The following is a 17,403-nucleotide window of genomic DNA, read 5'->3' as shown; positions in this document are numbered from 1 at the left end:
CCTCCACACCTCAAACATCCTCCAACACCCTCCAACACTCTCCATCACCCTCCAACACCCTCCATCACCTCCAACACCCTCCATCACCCTCCAACACCCTCCAACCCTCCATCACCCTCCAACACCCTCCAACACCCTCCAACACCCTCCAACACCCTCCACCCTCCCAGAGACCCTCCCCTCGGTTGGGCAGTTTAGTGAAGAGGCTCCTGGGACAGTCTCTGGTGATCACCACACAGCTGCTCCGGGACAGCAGGTGGAGGTAGGAGCAGCCGAAGGGCAGACGGCCGGAGGGCAGGCCGATCCCAGGGACTCGCTGCCGTCCAGACGGGTTTCGGGCTTCAGGAACAGACAGTCCCATCGATAGTGGAGATGCAGTCACAGAGCCAGGGACTACATGAGGGGATGTCAGCGAGCGTCCAGCACCTGTAGGTGCAGCTGGAGGAGTCCAACCCCGTGCAGGAGGTGGTGCCGGCCATGTGTGCCACCCAGGCCAACACCACACAGGAGGCGTCCGCGGAGGAGGCGTTGGGGGCGACAGTTTTGGCCATGGACCAGCGTGTCCAAGGCCTGGGGCAATTCTGTGCAGGTGGGGGCCGAGGCCCAGGGCAGGGCTGCCCTCTCACAGCCAACCATGTGCCAGAGCCCCCTGGACATTGCAGCAGCGATCCTCAGCATGGCCCAGTCTCTGCAGGCCATGGCAGGGAGCGTCGGTGGCATTTCCCAGGCGCTGACTGATGTGGCGCAACCACAGAGGGGGGTAGCCCAGTCACTGGCTGATGTGACACAGTCAAAGACGGAGAAGGTCCACTTCCTGTGCTCCACGGCCACGAGTGGGCAGCACGGTAGCACAGTGGTTAGCACAATTGCTTCACAGCTCCAGGGTCCCAGGTTTGATTCCCGGCTTGGGTCACTGTCTGTGCGGAGTCTGCATGTTCTCCCCGTGTCTGCGTGGGTTTCCTCCGGGTGCTCCGGTTTCCTCCCGCAGCCCAAAGATGTGCGGGTTAGGTGGATTGGCCATGCTAAATTGCCCTTAGTGTCAACGTAAGGTTAATTGGGGGGGGGGCGTTTACTGGTATAGGGTGGATACGTTAGGCTTGAGTAGGGTGATCATTGCTCGGCACAACATCGAGGGCCGAAGGGCCTGTTCTGTGCTGTACTGTTCTATGTTCTACAGATGGATGTTAATGTTTTTCAGATTGAATTTCTCTTTCTACCAACAGTTCCTCAATATCAGACTGGATTAACTCGGAGCTGAAGAGGTATTTATATTCTGCACGGGCTGTGGGAGGGGATTAAATAGGTTTGGAGCCCCCACTGGAAAGGTATTCGGTTGTAAAAGAGTTGGGAAATTTCCTGCCCGTCCACTAGCATTTGCTCCCTAAGTACTGACCCTCTGACAGTGCAGCACTCCCTCAGTACTGACCCTCTGACAGTGCGGCACTCGCTCAGTACTGACCCTCTGACAGTGCTGCACTCCCTCAGTACTGACCCTCTGACAGTGCAGCACTCCCTCAGTACTGACCCTCTGACAGTGCAGCGCTCCCTCAGTACTGACCCTCTGACAGTGCTGCACTCCCTCAGTACTGACCCTCTGACAGTGCAGCACTCCCTCAGTACTGACCCTCTGACAGTGCAGCACTCCCTCAGTACTGACCCTCTGACAGTGCAGCACTCCCTCAGTACTGACCCTCTGACAATGCAGCACTCCCTCAGTATTGACCCTCTGACAGTGCGGCACTCCCTCAGTACTGACCCTCTGACAGTGCAGCACTCCCTCAGTACCGACCCTCTGACAGTGCAGCACTCCCTCAGTACCGACCCTCTGACAGTGCGGCACTCCCTCAGTCCTGACCCTCTGACAGTGCAGCACTCCCTCAGTACCGACCCTCTGACAGTGCGGCACTCCCTCAGTACTGACCCTCTGACAGTGCAGCACTCCCTCAGTACTGACCCTCTGACAGTGCAGCACTCCCTCAGTACTGACCCTCTTACAGTGCGGCACTCCCTCAGTACTGACCCTCTGACAGTGCTCCACTCCCTCAGCACTGACCCTCTGACAGTGCAGCACTCCCTCAGTACTGGCCCTCTGAAAGTGCAGCACTCCCTCAGTACTGAACCTCTGACAGTGCGGCACTCCCTCAGTACTGACCCTCTGACAGTGCAGCACTCCCTCAGTACTGACCCTCTGAAAGTGCAGCACTCCCTCAGTACTGACCCTCTGACAGTGCAGCACTCCATCAGTCCTGACCCTCTGACAGTGCGGCACACCCTCAGTAGTGACCCTCTGACAGTGCAGCACTCCCTCAGTACTGACCCTCTGACAGTGCAGCACTCCGTCAGTACTGACCATCTGACAGTGCGGCACTCCCTCAGTACTGACCATCTGACAGTGCGGCACTCCCTCAGTACTGACCCTCTGACAGTGCAGCACTCCCTCAGTACTGACCCTCTGACAGTGCAGCACTCCCTCAGTACTGACCCTCTGACAGTGGTGCAGTCCCTCAGTACTGACCCTCTGACAGTGCAGCACTCCCTCAGTACCGACCCTCTGACAGTGCGGCACTCCCTCAGTCCTGACCCTCTGACAGTGCAGCACTCCCTCAGTACCGACCCTCTGACAGTGCGGCACTCCCTCAGTACTGACCCTCTGACAGTGCAGCACTCCCTCAGTACTGACCCTCTGACAGTGCAGCACTCCCTCAGTACTGACCCTCTTACAGTGCGGCACTCCCTCAGTACTGACCCTCTGACAGTGCTCCACTCCCTCAGCACTGACCCTCTGACAGTGCAGCACTCCCTCAGTACTGGCCCTCTGAAAGTGCAGCACTCCCTCAGTACTGAACCTCTGACAGTGCGGCACTCCCTCAGTACTGACCCTCTGACAGTGCGGCACTCCCTCAGTACTGACCCTCTGACAGTGCAGCGCTCCCTCAGTACTGACCCTCTGACAGTGCAGCACTCTCTCAGTACTGACCCTCTGACAGTGCAGCACTCCCTCAGTACTGACCCTCTGACAGTGCAGCACTCCCTCAGTACTGACCCTCTGAAAGTGCAGCACTCCCTCAGTACTGACCCTCTGACAGTGCAGCACTCCATCAGTCCTGACCCTCTGACAGTGCGGCACACCCTCAGTAGTGACCCTCTGACAGTGCAGCACTCCCTCAGTACTGACTCTCTGACAGTGCAGCACTCCCTCAGTACTGACCCTCTGACAGTGCGGCACTCCCTCAGTACTGACCCTCTGACAGTGCGGCACTCCCTCAGTACTGACCCTCTGACAGTGCAGCACTCCCTCAGTACTGACCCTCTGACAGTGTGGCGCTCCCTCACTACTGACTCTCTGACAGTGCAGCACTCCCTCAGTACTGACCCTCTGACAGTGTGGCGCTCCCTCAGTACTGACACACTGACAGTGCGGCACTCCCTCAGTACTGACCCTCTGACAGTGCAGTACTCCCTCAGTACTGACCCTCTGACAGTGCGACACTCCCTCAGCTCTGACCCTCTGACCGTGCGGCGCTCCCTCGGTACTGACCCTCTGACAGTGCGGCACTCCCTCAGTACTGACCCTCTGACAGTGCAGCACTCCCTCAGTACTGACCCTCTGACAGTGCGGCACTCCCTCAGTACTGACCCTCTGACAGTGCAGCACTCCCTCAGTACTGACCCTCTGACAGTGCAGCACTCCCTCAGTACTGACCCTCTGACAGTGCGGCACTCCCTCAGTACTGACCCTCTGACAGTGCGGCACTCCCTCGGTACCTACCCTCTGACAGTGCAGCACTCCCTCAGTTCTGACCCTCTGACAGTGCGGCACTCCCTCAGTACTGACCCTCTGACAGTGCGGCACTCCCTCAGTACTGACCCTCTGACAGTGCAGCATTCCCTCAGTACTGACCATCTGACAGTGCTGCACTCCCTCAGTACTGACCCTCTGACAGTGCAGCATTCCCTCAGTACTGACCCTCTGACAGTGCGGCACTCCCTCAGTACTGACCCTCTGACAGTGCAGCACTCCCTCAGTACTGACCATCTGACAGTGCGGCACTCCCTCAGTACTGACCCTCTGACAGTGCAGCACTCCCTCAGTACTGACCCTCTGACAGTGCAGTACTCCCTCAGTACTGACCCTCTGACAGTACAGCACTCCCTCAGTACTGACCCTCTGACAGTGCAGTACTCCCTCAGTACTGACCCTCTGACAGTGCGGCACTCCCTCAGTACTGACCCTCTGACAGTGTGGCGCTCCCTCAGTACTGACTCTCTGACAGTGCAGCACTCCCTCAGTACTGACCCTCTGACAGTGTGGCGCTCCCTCAGTACTGACACACTGACAGTGCGGCACTCCCTCAGTACTGACCCTCTGACAGTGCAGTACTCCCTCAGTACTGGCCCTCTGACAGTGCGACACTCCCTCAGTTCTGACCCTCTGACCGCGCGGCGCTCCCTCGGTACTGACCCTCTGACAGTGCGGCACTCCCTCAGTACTGACCCTCTGACAGTGCAGCACTCCCTCAGTACTGACCCTCTGACAGTGCAGCACTCCCTCAATACTGACCCTCTGACAGTGCAGCACTCCCTCAGTACTGACCCTCTGACAGTGCGGCACTCCCTCAGTACTGACCCTCTGACAGTGCGGCACTCCCTCGGTACCTACCCTCTGACAGTGCAGCACTCCCTCAGTTCTGACCCTCTGACAGTGCGGCACTCCCTCAGTACTGACCCTCTGACAGTGCAGCATTCCCTCAGTACTGACCATCTGACAGTGCTGCACTCCCTCAGTACTGACCCTCTGACAGTGCGGCATTCCCTCAGTACTGACCCTCTGACAGTGCGGCACTCCCTCAGTACTGACCCTCTGACAGTGCAGCACTCCCTCAGTACTGACCATCTGACAGTGCGGCACTCCCTCAGTACTGACCCTCTGACAGTGCAGCACTCCCTCAGTACTGACCCTCTGACAGTGCAGTACTCCCTCAGTACTGACCCTCTGACAGTACAGCACTCCCTCAGTACTGACCCTCTGACAGTGCGGCACTCCCTCAGTACTGACCCTCTGACAGTGCAGCACTCCCTCAGTACTGACCCTCTGAAAGTGCAGTACTCCCTCAGTACTGACCCTCTGACAGTACAGCACTCCCTCAGTACTGACCCTCTGACAGTGCGGCACTCCCTCAGTACTGACCCTCTGACAGTGCAGCACTCCCTCAGCACTGACCCTCTGACAGTGCAGTGGTCCCTCAGTACTGACCCTCTGACAGTGCAGCACTCCCTCAGTACTGACCCTCTGACAGTGCAGTACTCCCTCTGACCGTCACAAGCGGATTTATCCTGGTGTCTCAGGGATGCCCTCTCTCGCACTCCTCACCCTGAGAGCTGCTCAGTGGAATGGAGCGAAGCACATTTAGGACGTCGAGAAATCGGTGAGGGGAGCAGTGTGAGAAGGAAGGGATGATAGGGACGGAGAATGGGCAGGGAAGGAGGGATGGTGAATGGGACAGGGAGGGAGGGATGGTGAATTGTACAGGGAGGGAGGGATGGAGAATGGGACAGGGAGGGAGGGATGGTGAATTGTACAGGGAGGGAGGGATGGAGAATGGGACAGGGAGGGAGGGATGGTGATTTGTACAGGGAGGGAGGGATGGAGAATGGGACAGGGAGGGAGGGATGGTGAATGGGACAGGGAGGGAGGGATGGAGAATAGGACAGGGAGGGAGGGATGGAGAATGGGGCAGGGAGGGAGGGATGGAGAATGGGACAGGGAGGGAGGGATGGAGAATGGGACAGGGAGGGAGGGATGGTGATTTGTACAGGGAGGGAGGGATGGAGAATGGGACAGGGAGGGAGGGATGGAGAATGGGACAGGGAGGGAGGGATGGAGGACAGGGAGGGAGGGATGGTGAATGGGACAGGGAGGGAGGGATGGAGAATGGGACAGGGAGGGAGGGATGGTGAATGGGACAGGGAGGGAGGGATGGTGAATTGTACAGGGAGGGAGGGATGGAGAATGGGACACGGAGGGAGGGATGGTGAATTGTACAGGGAGGGAGGGATGGAGAATGGGACAGGGAGGGAGGGATGGTGAATGGGACAGGGAGGGAGGGATGGAGAATGGGACAGGGAGGGAGGGATGGTGAATTGTACAGGGAGGGAGGGATGGTGAATTGTACAGGGAGGGAGGGATGGAGAATGGGACAGGGAGGGAGGGATGGTGAATGGGACAGGGAGGGAGGGATGGAGAATGGGACAGGGAGGGAGGGATGGTGAATGGGACAGGGAGGGAGGGATGGTGAATTGTACAGGGAGGGAGGGATGGAGAATGGGACAGGGAGGGAGGGATGGAGAATTGGGCAGAGAGTGAGGGATGGTGAATGGGACAGGGAGGGAGGGATGGAGAATGGGACAGGGAGGGAGGGATGGTGAATGGGGCAGGGAGGGAGGGATGGAGAATGGGACAGGGAGGGAGGGATGGAGAATGGGACAGGGAGGGAGGGATGGAGAATGGGACAGGGAGGGAGGGATGGAGAATTGGGCAGAGAGTGAGGGATGGTGAATGGGACAGGGAGGGAGGGATGGAGAATGGGACAGGGAGGGAGGGATGGAGAATTGGGAAGAGAGTGAGGGATGGTGAATGGGACAGGGAGGGAGGGATGGAGAATGGGACAGGGAGGGAGGGATGGAGAATGGGACAGGGAGGGAGGGATGGTGAATGGGACAGGGAGGGAGGGATGGAGAATGGGACAGGGAGGGAGGGATGGTGAATGGGACAGGGAGGGAGGGATGGAGAATGGGACAGGGAGGGAGGGATGGAGAATGGGACAGGGAGGGAGGGATGGTGAATGGGACAGGGAGGGAGGGATGGAGAATGGGACAGGGAGGGAGGGATGGTGAATGGGACAGGGAGGGAGGGATGGAGAATGGGACAGGGAGGGAGGGATGGTGAATGGGACAGGGAGGGAGGGATGGAGAATGGGACAGGGAGGGAGGGATGGAGAATGGGACAGGGAGGGAGGGATGGTGAATGGGACAGGGAGGGAGGGATGGAGAATGGGACAGGGAGGGAGGGATGGTGAATGGGACAGGGAGGGAGGGATGGAGAATGGGACAGGGAGGGAGGGATGGAGAATGGGACAGGGAGGGAGGGATGGAGAATGGGACAGGGAGGGAGGGATGGTGAATGGGACAGGGAGGGAGGGATGGTGAATGGGGCAGGGATGGAGGGATGGAGAATGGGACAGGGAGGGAGGGATGGAGGACAGGGAGGGAGGGATGGTGAAAGGGGCAGGGAGGGAGATCAGACAGTTAATGTTAGCAAACAAAAATAAAAAGATCAGCTGAAAAGCAATGTCAGCATTTGCAAAGAGATCAAAAATTGTCCTTTTCTGGGGCCAGACGGGAGACACAGGCGATCGGCAGATTGAAACGTGAGGCATTGAATCAAAAGCGACGCCAAGTGCAGGATCTGGAACGCATTCAGCGCCAGCGCAGTTTACCCGGGCACACGACCTGCAACCACCCACAAGCTGTGCTCCAAGGTGAGGGGCACCTCTCTCTGTCACACTCTCTGTCTCTCTATGTGTCTCTCTCTGTCTGTCTGTCTCTTTCTCTCTCTCTCTCTCTCTCCCTCTCTCCCTCTCTGTGTCTCTGTCTCTGTCTCTCTGTCACTCTCTCTCTCTCTCTCTGTCTCTCTCCCTCTCTGTGTCTCTGTCTCTGTCTCTCTCTCGCTCTGTCTCTCTCTGTGTCTCTCTCTGTCTCTGTCTCTCTCTCTCTCTCTGTGTCTCTCTCTGTCTCTCTCTCTGTCACTCTCTCTGTCTCTGTCTCTCTCTCTCTCTGTCTCTCTGTCCCCTCTGTCTCTGTCTCTCTGTCTCTCTCTCTCTCTCTCTCTCTCTGTCTCTCTGTGTCTCTATCATTCTCTGTCTCTCACCATCTGTCTCTCTCTCTGTCTCTCTCTCTCTCTCTCTCTCTCTCTCTGTCTCTCTCTGTCTCTTTCTTTGTCTCTCTCTCTGTCTCTCTGTCTCTCTCTCTCTGTCTCTCTCTCTCTGTCTCCCTCTCTCTGTCTTTCTCTATCTCTCTGTCTCTCGCTGTCGCCCTGTCACTCTCTCTGTCTCTCTCTGGGTCTCTGTGTCTCTCTCTGTCTCTCTGTGTCACTCTCTCTGTCTCTCTCACTCTCTGTCTCTCTGACTCTCTCTGTCACTCTGTCACTCTCTGACTCTCTCTGTGTCTCTCTCTGTCTCTCTCTTTGTCTCTCTCTCACTCTCTCTCCCACTTTCCCTCCCTCCCACTCTCTCTCTCCCTCTCCCTCCATCTCTTTTTCTTCCTCTGCCTCTCTCCCTTCATCTCTCTCTCTTGCCCTGTGTCTCTTCTCTCTCACTCTCTCTGTTTGTCTCACTTTCTCTGTCATTCTCTCTGTCACTCTATCTCGCTCTCTCTGTCTCTCTCCCTCTCTGCCTCTCTCTGTCCTCTCTCTCTCACTCTCTCACTCTCTCTGTTTGTCTCACTTTCTCTATCATTCTCTCTGTCACTCTATCTCGCTCTCTCTGTCTCTCTCTGCCTCTCTCTCTGTCCTCTCTCTCTCGGTCACTCTCTCTCTCTCTCTCTGTCCTTCTCTCTCTTTCCCTCCCTCCCACTCTCTCTCTCTTTCCGTCCCTTCATCTCTCTGTCCCTCTCCCTGTGTCTCTGTCTCTCTCACTGATACTCTTCAGTCCACATGAAGGAAGTGAGATCGCAATGCAGCCGGTCCATCCCGGGAGAGGCTGCCGTGAGCTTCCCACGCTTGGCAGGATATACACAAGTCCGGCGAGGTGTTGGAATCAGAACCCCACTCAGTGTGGCGGGAGGGGAGGGGCGCGCCGGTGCCATTCAGTACCGGCCCACACAGCACCCGGGGGGTACCTGGGCCGTCAGAGGCCCCTGTGTGGCCAGGGAGAGCACACGGTGGCCCCCCTGCCCTTCCCCGTGGAATGTGGGAATCTTGGCACTGCCAGGCTGGCACCTTGGCACTGCCAAGCCAGACAGAGCACTGCCGCCAGGGTGGCAGTGAAGGTTCCCCAGATGCCAGGTTGGCAGTGCCTAGGGTCATGGTCCAAAGGGGGCCGTGCCCATGAAAGGAGGGTGGAGGCGGTATGAAGTTTGGGGGGTGCAGGTGTTGCTCGTTATGCTCTCTCCTTAATTGGCTCTGTTTATGGCGGTTAATATGGTCGCCGTCCTTAATTCTAATTACGTTTGGTCAAGAGTCGCCAGGTATCTTTCCGATACCGCCACAAGGTTCAAAACCGAATACTGATCAAAGACTCGATAAACCAGTTAGTAAGTTCAAAATCAATGCTCATTTATTTACACACACACAGTCAATTATACTCATGCACAAAACTCTACCAACTAAACTATCACTACTACTAAAGCCTAACAGGGGCTGTTTAGCTCACAGGGCTAATCGCTGGCTTTGAAAGCAGACCAAGGCAAGCCAACAGCACGGTTTGATTCCTGTAACAGCCTCCTTGAACAGGCGCCGGAATGTGGCGACTAGGGGCTTTTCACAGTAACTTCATTTGAAGCCTACTCGTGACAATAAGCGATTTTCATTCATTTCATTTTTCACTTAGCTTCGGGCGCCCACTCAATCAGAGGAACAATGGCCGTTGTCCGGTTCTGAAGCTGCTGGCTTCAAACTGGTATAGAATAGTAGCTAGGAGCGTCTATCCCGTGGCGTGCGTTGACTTTGGACTTACTTGTCTGGTGCAGCTGCTCGGCAGGCCTCTCTCTGCTGAGAGCCAAGGCCAAGAAGAACGATTCTTGCTTGGGGGCTTCCTCTTATACCCCAAAGGAGGCTTCGCCCGCTTTTGGGTGGGCCTCGAACTTGGCCCCAATTAATTGGACCATATCCTAATCATCAGTATTGATTTTCTCCAATAAAGGGGTGGCTGCCTGATTGCTGGGCGGGCCCTAGGTGGCCATTGGCCTGCTTTCTAGTCTCCTCTGGCGCCGGGGTGTCTGCTCTGGTATCGTTTGCTTAAATGTTTCCCTTTTGTCCCCGGAGATGGCTCATTAGTATGTTAACGGCTTTGCAGTATTGGTCTTGTCTGGGAGCTGCAAACTCCAATCCACAGACAAACCTTGCACCTGCTTGCTTTCTCAGCATTGTCCAATTTTCACTTCCTTCTCTGCCTCGGTAGCATGGTGGTTAGCATCAATGCTTCACAGCTCCAGGGTCCCAGGTTTGATTCCCGGCTGGGTCACTGTCTGTGTGGAGTCTGCACGTCCTCCCCGTCTGTGCGTGGGTTTCCTCCGGGTGCTCCGGTTTCCTCCCACAGTCCAAAGATGTGCGGGTTAGGTGGATTGGCCATGCTAAATTGCCCGTAGTGTAAGGTTAATGGGGGGATTGTTGGGTTACGTGGGTTTAAGTAGGGTGATCATTGCTCGGCACAACATCGAGGGCCGAAGGGCCTGTTCTGTGCTGTACTGTTCTATGTTCTAAGTGTCCATTTTGTAATCGGAACGTGGCCACCGTGGGCAGGTAGGTAACAGCATCTGGGAAGTTGGGGTTTGATGGGTGAGGGACCCCCAGGGATTCAATAGGAGGGGTGTCCTCACTTGGGGGCATTAGGGAGCCAGATGGGTGAATCCAATCAGCAATGGTCATTACTGAGAATACTTTTAGTGTTCCAGATTTTTATCAACTGATTCTAAATTCCACCAGCTGCAATGGTTGGATTTGAACCAATGTCCCCAGAGAATCAGCCTGGGTCTCTGGACTAGATGACCACTATATTACCACCCCTTCTTATTGAAATAAACAAACCTGTATTCAGACCCCACATCAAAAACAGCTAATCCTTTCATAGTCTCTTCAAAATGCCAATCAAATTGTGAACTCTGAACGTTCTGTGGAGATAATTGTATCTTTTGAACCTCAGCCAAGAATTCAATGTGGTGAATGTGATTCACACTATATATAGTTGCCAATATCACTCCATGTATATATGTTCGTTATCTACCCATTGTAAGTGCAGTTGCACTATCCGACCACCAGGGGGAGTCGCTCTGGGAGTTCGCGAGAGTTTGTACTGGGCTCCTCCCTTGGCTCCGCCCAGGACTTCTCCCCCTGGGACCGATGCATAAAGATCAGTGCCTCAGAGCCAGCCTGCCAGTTCATCTGAAGTTCAACGACGAATAGGCTGGCTCTGTTGTAAGTGTATTAAAGCCTCTGTTCAGATCCAACTACACATGTTCGCTGAATTGATGGTTCCATCAATTTAATACACTTAAGAAGCTGCCGAAGTAAAGCATGGAATCTGCTCTAAAACCAGGACGTCTAGAACTCGATCCGCAGGATGCAGAGGCGAAAGAAACCTTCTACCACTGGCTGAAATGTTTTAAGGCCTACCTGGCCGAAATCAGCACCGCTGAAACTACGGAGGAACAAAAGCTCAGCCTACTGCACGCGAGGGTAAGCCACAGAATTTCTACACAACGAAATCCAGCCGGTTCCTACACCGCAGCGCTGGCGATTTTGGACAAAATGTATATTAGGCCCATGAACGAGGTTTTTGCCCGCCATGTGTTCCCGACTCGCCGACAACAGGCTACTGAAACTTTAGCTGAATTTGCACGCGAGTTGACCAATCTATCAAATGACTGCAATTACCAGGCCGTAACCGCGGCCGAACATAGGGAGCTTGCTGTGTGGGATGTTTTTTTAGCGGGCCTTCGATCTAGCTATGTATGCCAGAGACTATTAGAAAATGGGGCCCAGGGCTTAGAGATTACTGTAGAGGCTACTATCACAATGGAAGTTTCCTTCCGCAGCCTCAACTCGTTTCCCGCGGACCCCGCTAACCCCGCATGGGCCCCCGACCTGAGGACCCCCCCAAGCCTGTGCCGCAAGGCCCCCCCCAGCTATCGCGCTGCCACAGCTGGTCCTACTGTCCCAGTCAACTACTCAAACTATCCAGCTGCTCCAGCTAATTACTCAGCTCCCCCAGCCAGCTACTTAGCTCACCAAACCAGTTATTCAACTGCTCCAGCCTGCCACTATTCAGCTCGCCAAACCAGCTATTCAACTGCTCCAGCCTGCCACTATTCAGCTCCCCAAACCAGTTAGAACATAGAACATAGAACAGTACAGCACAGAACAGGCCCTTCGGCCCTCAATGTTGTGCCGAGCCATGATCACCCTACTCAAACCCACGTATCCACCCTATACCCGTAACCCAACAACCCCCCCTTAACCTTACTTTTTGTAGGACACTACGGGCAATTTAGCATGGCCAATCCACCTAACCCGCACATCTTTGGACTGTGGGAGGAAACCAGAGCACCCGGAGGAAACCCACGCACACAGGGGGAGGACGTGCAGACTCCACACAGACAGTGACCCAGCCGGGAATCGAACCTGGGACCCTGGAGCTGTGAAGCATTTATGCTAACCACCATGCTACCCTGCTGCCCCAGCAGTTATTCAACTGCTCCAGCCTGCCACTTCTGTGGACAAAGCCAGCACCCGCGGCAGCACTGCTCAGCCCGATCCGCGACCTGCAGCAGCTGCGGGAAGAAAGGCCACTATGCTAGAGTGTGCCTCGGCAGAAGGGCCCCAGCCCTCAACACCCCAACAGTCCAAACACATCGCCCCCAGCACCAGCAGGCCCGCGGGGCCCGAAACGCTGCGGCCTATGCTCAGGCTCCGCCCCCTCCCGCCACGTGTGATCCATGGGGGCCGCCATCTTGGCAAACCTCCACCACACGGCCGGCCATGTGCGATTCATGGGGGCCGCCATCTTGGACGCCATCTTCATCACCAACCCCCACGTGCGATCCACGGGCCCTAGCTGCATCCCCAGACTCAAACAGCTCATCGGAGGAGTACGACTTCCCCGGGCAGTCACCACATGGCCCGCAACTCAGTGCAATGTTCCTGCATCAAGTTCGCCAGAACGCAGTGGCATCTACTCGACAGGACGCCCGATCGGAAGAATTAGACTCCCCCGGGCACCCACCACGCGGCCCGGAACTCAACGCAGTCACCCTCGACTAATCCCGCCCTGAGCATCTGAGAAATTCGATGACGGAGGTCCAGATCAACGGGTACAACACGTCGTGCGTCTTCGACTCCGGGAGCACAGAGAGCTTCATACACTCAGAGCTGGTAAGACGCTGTTCCTTCCCTATTTATCCCGTCAACCAAACTATCGCCCTCGCTTCGGGCTCCCATTCCATCCAAATCCAAGGCCGCACTACAGCAACGCTAACGATTCGAGGCGCTAGCTATTCCAAATTTAAACTGTATGTCTTGCCTGACCTCTGTGCGCCACTCCTCTTAGGCTTGGATTTTCAATGTAACCTCAAGAGCCTCACCCTCAGCTTCGGAGGGCCCCTGCCCCCACTCACTATCTGCAGCCTCGCCACGCTGCGCATCGCCCCCCCCTCCTCTCTTCGCCAACCTCACCCCGGATTGCAAACCGGTAGCCACCCGCAGCAGGCGGTACAGCCTGCAGGATAGGGTATTTATCAGAACGGAGGTCCGAAGGCTGCTCAGTGAGGGGATCATAGAGGCCAGTAACAGTCCCTGGAGAGCTCAGGTGGTGGTCGTCAAGACCGGGGAAAAATTTTGCATGGTCGTCGACTATAGCCAGACCATAAATCGCTTTACGCTCCTAGACGTGTATCCCCTCCCCAGGATTGCAGACAGGGTAAACCAGATCGCCCAGTACCGGCTCTTTTCCACGGTGGATCTGAAGTCTGCATACCACCAGCTCCCAATCCGCCCGGAGGACTGCCACTACACGGCATTCGAGGCCGATGGCCGCCTCTTCCATTTCCTCCGGGTCCCCTTTGGCATCACGAACGGGGTTTCGGTGTTCCAACGAGCAATGGACCGAATGGTGGACCAGTACGGGCTGCGGGCCACGTTTCCGTATCTGGACAATGTTACCATCTGCGGCCATGACCAGCAGGACCACGACGCCAACCTCCACCGTTTTCTCCAGACGGCCCCAAAATTAAACCTTACATATAACAGGAGAAATGCGTATTCCGCACAAACAGACTAGCCAACCTCGGCTACGTCGTGGAGAATGGAGTCCTGGGCCCAGACCCGGACCGTGTGCGCCCCCCTCTTAGAACTCCCCCTCCCCCATGGCCCCAAGGCCCTCAAACGGTGCTTGGGGCTCTTTTCGTACTACGCCGAGTGGGTCCCCCAATATGCGGACAAAGCCCGCCCACTCTTTAAGGCCACACGATTTCCCCTGTCTGCTGAGGCGCGCCAGGCCTTCAGCTGCATCAAGGAGGACATCGCCAAAGCGGCCATGCGGGCGGTGGATGAATCCCTTTCAGGTTGAGAGCAACGCCTCAGAGGTAGCTCTAGCAGCCACTTTAAATCAGGCAGGGAGGCCCTTTGCATTTTTCTCCCGTACCCTATCCGCTTCAGAACTCTGACACTCCTCAGTCGAGAAGGAAGCACAAGCCATCGTGGAGGCTGTTCGTCACTGGAGGCACTACCTCGCAGGTAGGAGGTTCACCCTGATCACCGACCAATGGTCGGTCGCCTTCATGTTTGACAACTCGCAAAGGGGCAAAATTAAAAACGATAAAATCCTGCGGTGGAGGATCGAACTCTCCACCTATAGCTACGATATCAAATATCGACCGGGGAAGCTCAACGAGCCTCCGGATGCCCTATCCTGCGGGATATGCGCCAGCGTGCAAATCAGCCGCCTAAAAGCCATCCACGATGACCTTTGCCACCCAGGGGTCACCCGGCTCGCCCACTACATCAGAGCCCGAAACCTGCCTTTCTCCAACGAGGAGGTAAAAGTGGTCACCAGGGACTGCCCGATCTGTGCGGAGTGCAAACCACACTTCTATAGACCAGACAGGGCCCACCTGGTCAAGGCTTCTAGGCCCTTTGAACGCCTTGCGATCGATTTCAAAGGGCCACTCCCCTCCACTAACAAAAAAATTTACTTCCTTAAAAGGGGCCTCACGGTAGCATGGTGGTTAGCATCAATGCTTCACAGCTCCAGGGTCCCAGATTCGATTCCCGGCTGGGTCACTGTCTGTGTGGAGTCTGCACGTCCTCCCTGTGTGTGCGTGGGTTTCCTCCGGGTGCTCCGGTTTCCTCCCACAGTCTAAAGATGTGCGGGTTAGGTGGATTGGCCATGCTAAATTGCCCGTAGTGTAAGGTTAATGGGGGGATTGTTGGGTTACGGGTATACGGGTTACGTGGGTTTAAGTGGGGTGATCATTGCTCGGCACAACATCGAGGGCCGAAGGGCCTGTTCTGTGCTGTACTATGTTCTATGTTCTAACATTAATGATGAGTTCTCCCGATTCCCCTTCGCCATCCCATGCCCCGATATCACCTCCCACACAGTCATTAGGGCCCTGCATAGCATCTTCACCCTGTTTGGTTTCCCCAGCTACGTGCACAGCGACCGGGGTTCGTCCTTTATGAGCGACGAGCTGCGTCAGTACCTGCTCGACAAGGGCATTGCCTCGAGCAGGACTACCAGCTGCAACCCCAGGGGGAACGGGTAGGTGGAGAGGGAGAACGTGACGGTCTGGAAGACCGTCCTACTGACCCTCCGGTCCAGGAATCTCCAAGTTTCCCAATGGCAGGAAGGCAGGAACCCTGACGCGCACCACGCAATTAGATCCCTCCTGTGTACAGCTACCAACCAAACCCCCCACGAGTGGCTCTTCATTTTTCCCAGGGGCACTACCACAGGGGTCTCATTTCCGGCGTGGCTGAGGACGCCAGGCCCGGTTCTCCTAAGGAAGCACGTCAGGGCGCACAAGACCAACGCCATTGTTGAAAAGGTGCGCCTGCTTCATTTCAACCCACAGTACGCATTTGTTGAGTTCCCGGACGGTTGCCAGGACACAGTATCCCTCGAGGACCTGGCACCCGCTGGATCCAGCCCCCCATCTACCCCCACCGAGGAACTCCTTTCCCCGTTCCCTATGCGGCCGCCCCCTTGCGACCCCGATTCTGCGAGCTCACCCCACCAGTCCCGAGCGCCAGCACCAGCCCGCCCCCGCGCCCCAGTCTCCATTTGACCAGGAGGTGTGTGAGGCTCGGACAAGACTTGCCCCGGAGCCGGCAACCGTACCCCAGACCTCGACGCCCGCCCAGCCACCGTAAGAGGCTGCAACCCCGGTGCTCCGCAGATCAAAAAGGACAATTCGTCCACCGGACAGACTGACTGTTTGAGCCATCACCCCTGCCGGACTTGATTTTTTTAACAGGGGGTGAATGTGGTGAATGTGATTCACACTATATATAGTTGCCAATATCACTCCATGTATATATGTTCGTTATCTACCCATTGTTAGTGCAGTTGCACTATCTGACCACCAGGGGGAGTCGCTCTGGGAGTTCGCGAGAGTTTGTACTGGGCTCCTCCCTTGGCTCCGCCCAGGACTTCTCCCCCTGGGACCGATGTATAAAGATCAGTGCCTCAGAGCCAGCCTGCCAGTTCATCTGAAGTTCAACGACGAATAGGCTGGCTCTATTGTAAGTGTATTAAAGCCTCTGTTCAGATCCAACTACACGTGTTCGCTGAATTGATGGTTCCATCATTCAACACTGTATAATACTAATCCTTGGGTTACAAAGACCTCTCTTGAACCTGTACAACCGGATACTAATGTTTATTTGAGACTGAGTTGCTGGGCCAGCCAGCATAAAATTATCTTTCTGCCTCAATATGTCAAATGCTCAAAGAGTTTATACCTTTCAGTAACATTTTGTTTGATGTAATTCCTTGAAGCACCTTGTGCAAGGGACAAATAAATGCAAGTTGTTGTTGTTGAATCTGAGTATTGAGGCCACACCATGACTGACCCGCTGACCCTTTGCTTCCAGTAATGGACGCTCACGCACGTCAGATGTCGCACCAGGTTGTCCAAAGTAGTGCCCAGCCGCTCTCCGGCCGTCTACGAGGACAGACCCTCTACCCCAAGCCGCTGATGTTCCCACCGCCAGGCCAGGCGACCCAGCCAGTGTCGGAAATATCACCCGAAGTGGTGGTTATGAAGCCAGTGGGAATACCGCCAGTCCCCGTTCGGCCCCCCCCGGCCAGAAGACCCCCGCCATCGGTGAGCTGTGAACTCATGGTAGGCGAAGGTTAACCATGGGCATCGGGGAAGGGGGGAGTGAGGAAGCGGGTACGGAGAAGTGTGGAGCTGGGTGAAAAGGTAGAAGAGGAGGGGGGGGGGGAAGGAGAAGGGAAAGAAGAGTGGGAGGGAGAAGATGGGGATGGGGGTGGGGAAGCAGGCTTTCAGGTAAGGGGGGAAGGGAAGGGAAGGCAAGGATGCAGGGATAGCAGGAATGTGGGAAGAGTGGATTCGGGATCGGGGCAGTAGAGCGGGGGAGGGGGAGTTGAGAGGGTTGAAAGCTAAAAG

The 17,403-nt window shown here is 55.9% G+C and overlaps 1 protein-coding gene across 4 annotated transcripts in view; it reads left to right on the top strand.

The window, feature by feature from the left end:
* LOC119973753 overlaps positions 1–17,403 on the top strand; it is a 211,078-nt gene that overhangs the window by 189,428 nt on the left and 4,247 nt on the right. For all 4 annotated transcript variants that reach the window (XM_038812175.1, XM_038812174.1, XM_038812177.1 and 1 more), the window contains 3 exons: positions 1,224–1,262; positions 7,396–7,538; positions 16,865–17,097. In XM_038812175.1, coding sequence (XP_038668103.1) covers positions 1,224–1,262; positions 7,396–7,538; positions 16,865–17,097 — 415 coding nt within the window. The remainder of the gene's footprint in view (positions 1–1,223; positions 1,263–7,395; positions 7,539–16,864; positions 17,098–17,403) is intronic.

The sequence above is a fragment of the Scyliorhinus canicula genome, chromosome 11 (genome assembly GCF_902713615.1).
Source record: "Scyliorhinus canicula chromosome 11, sScyCan1.1, whole genome shotgun sequence".
NCBI lineage: Eukaryota > Metazoa > Chordata > Chondrichthyes > Carcharhiniformes > Scyliorhinidae > Scyliorhinus > Scyliorhinus canicula.
The sequence above is the reverse complement of the archived record's forward strand: the minus strand, read 5'-3'. Positions and strand labels throughout refer to the sequence as shown.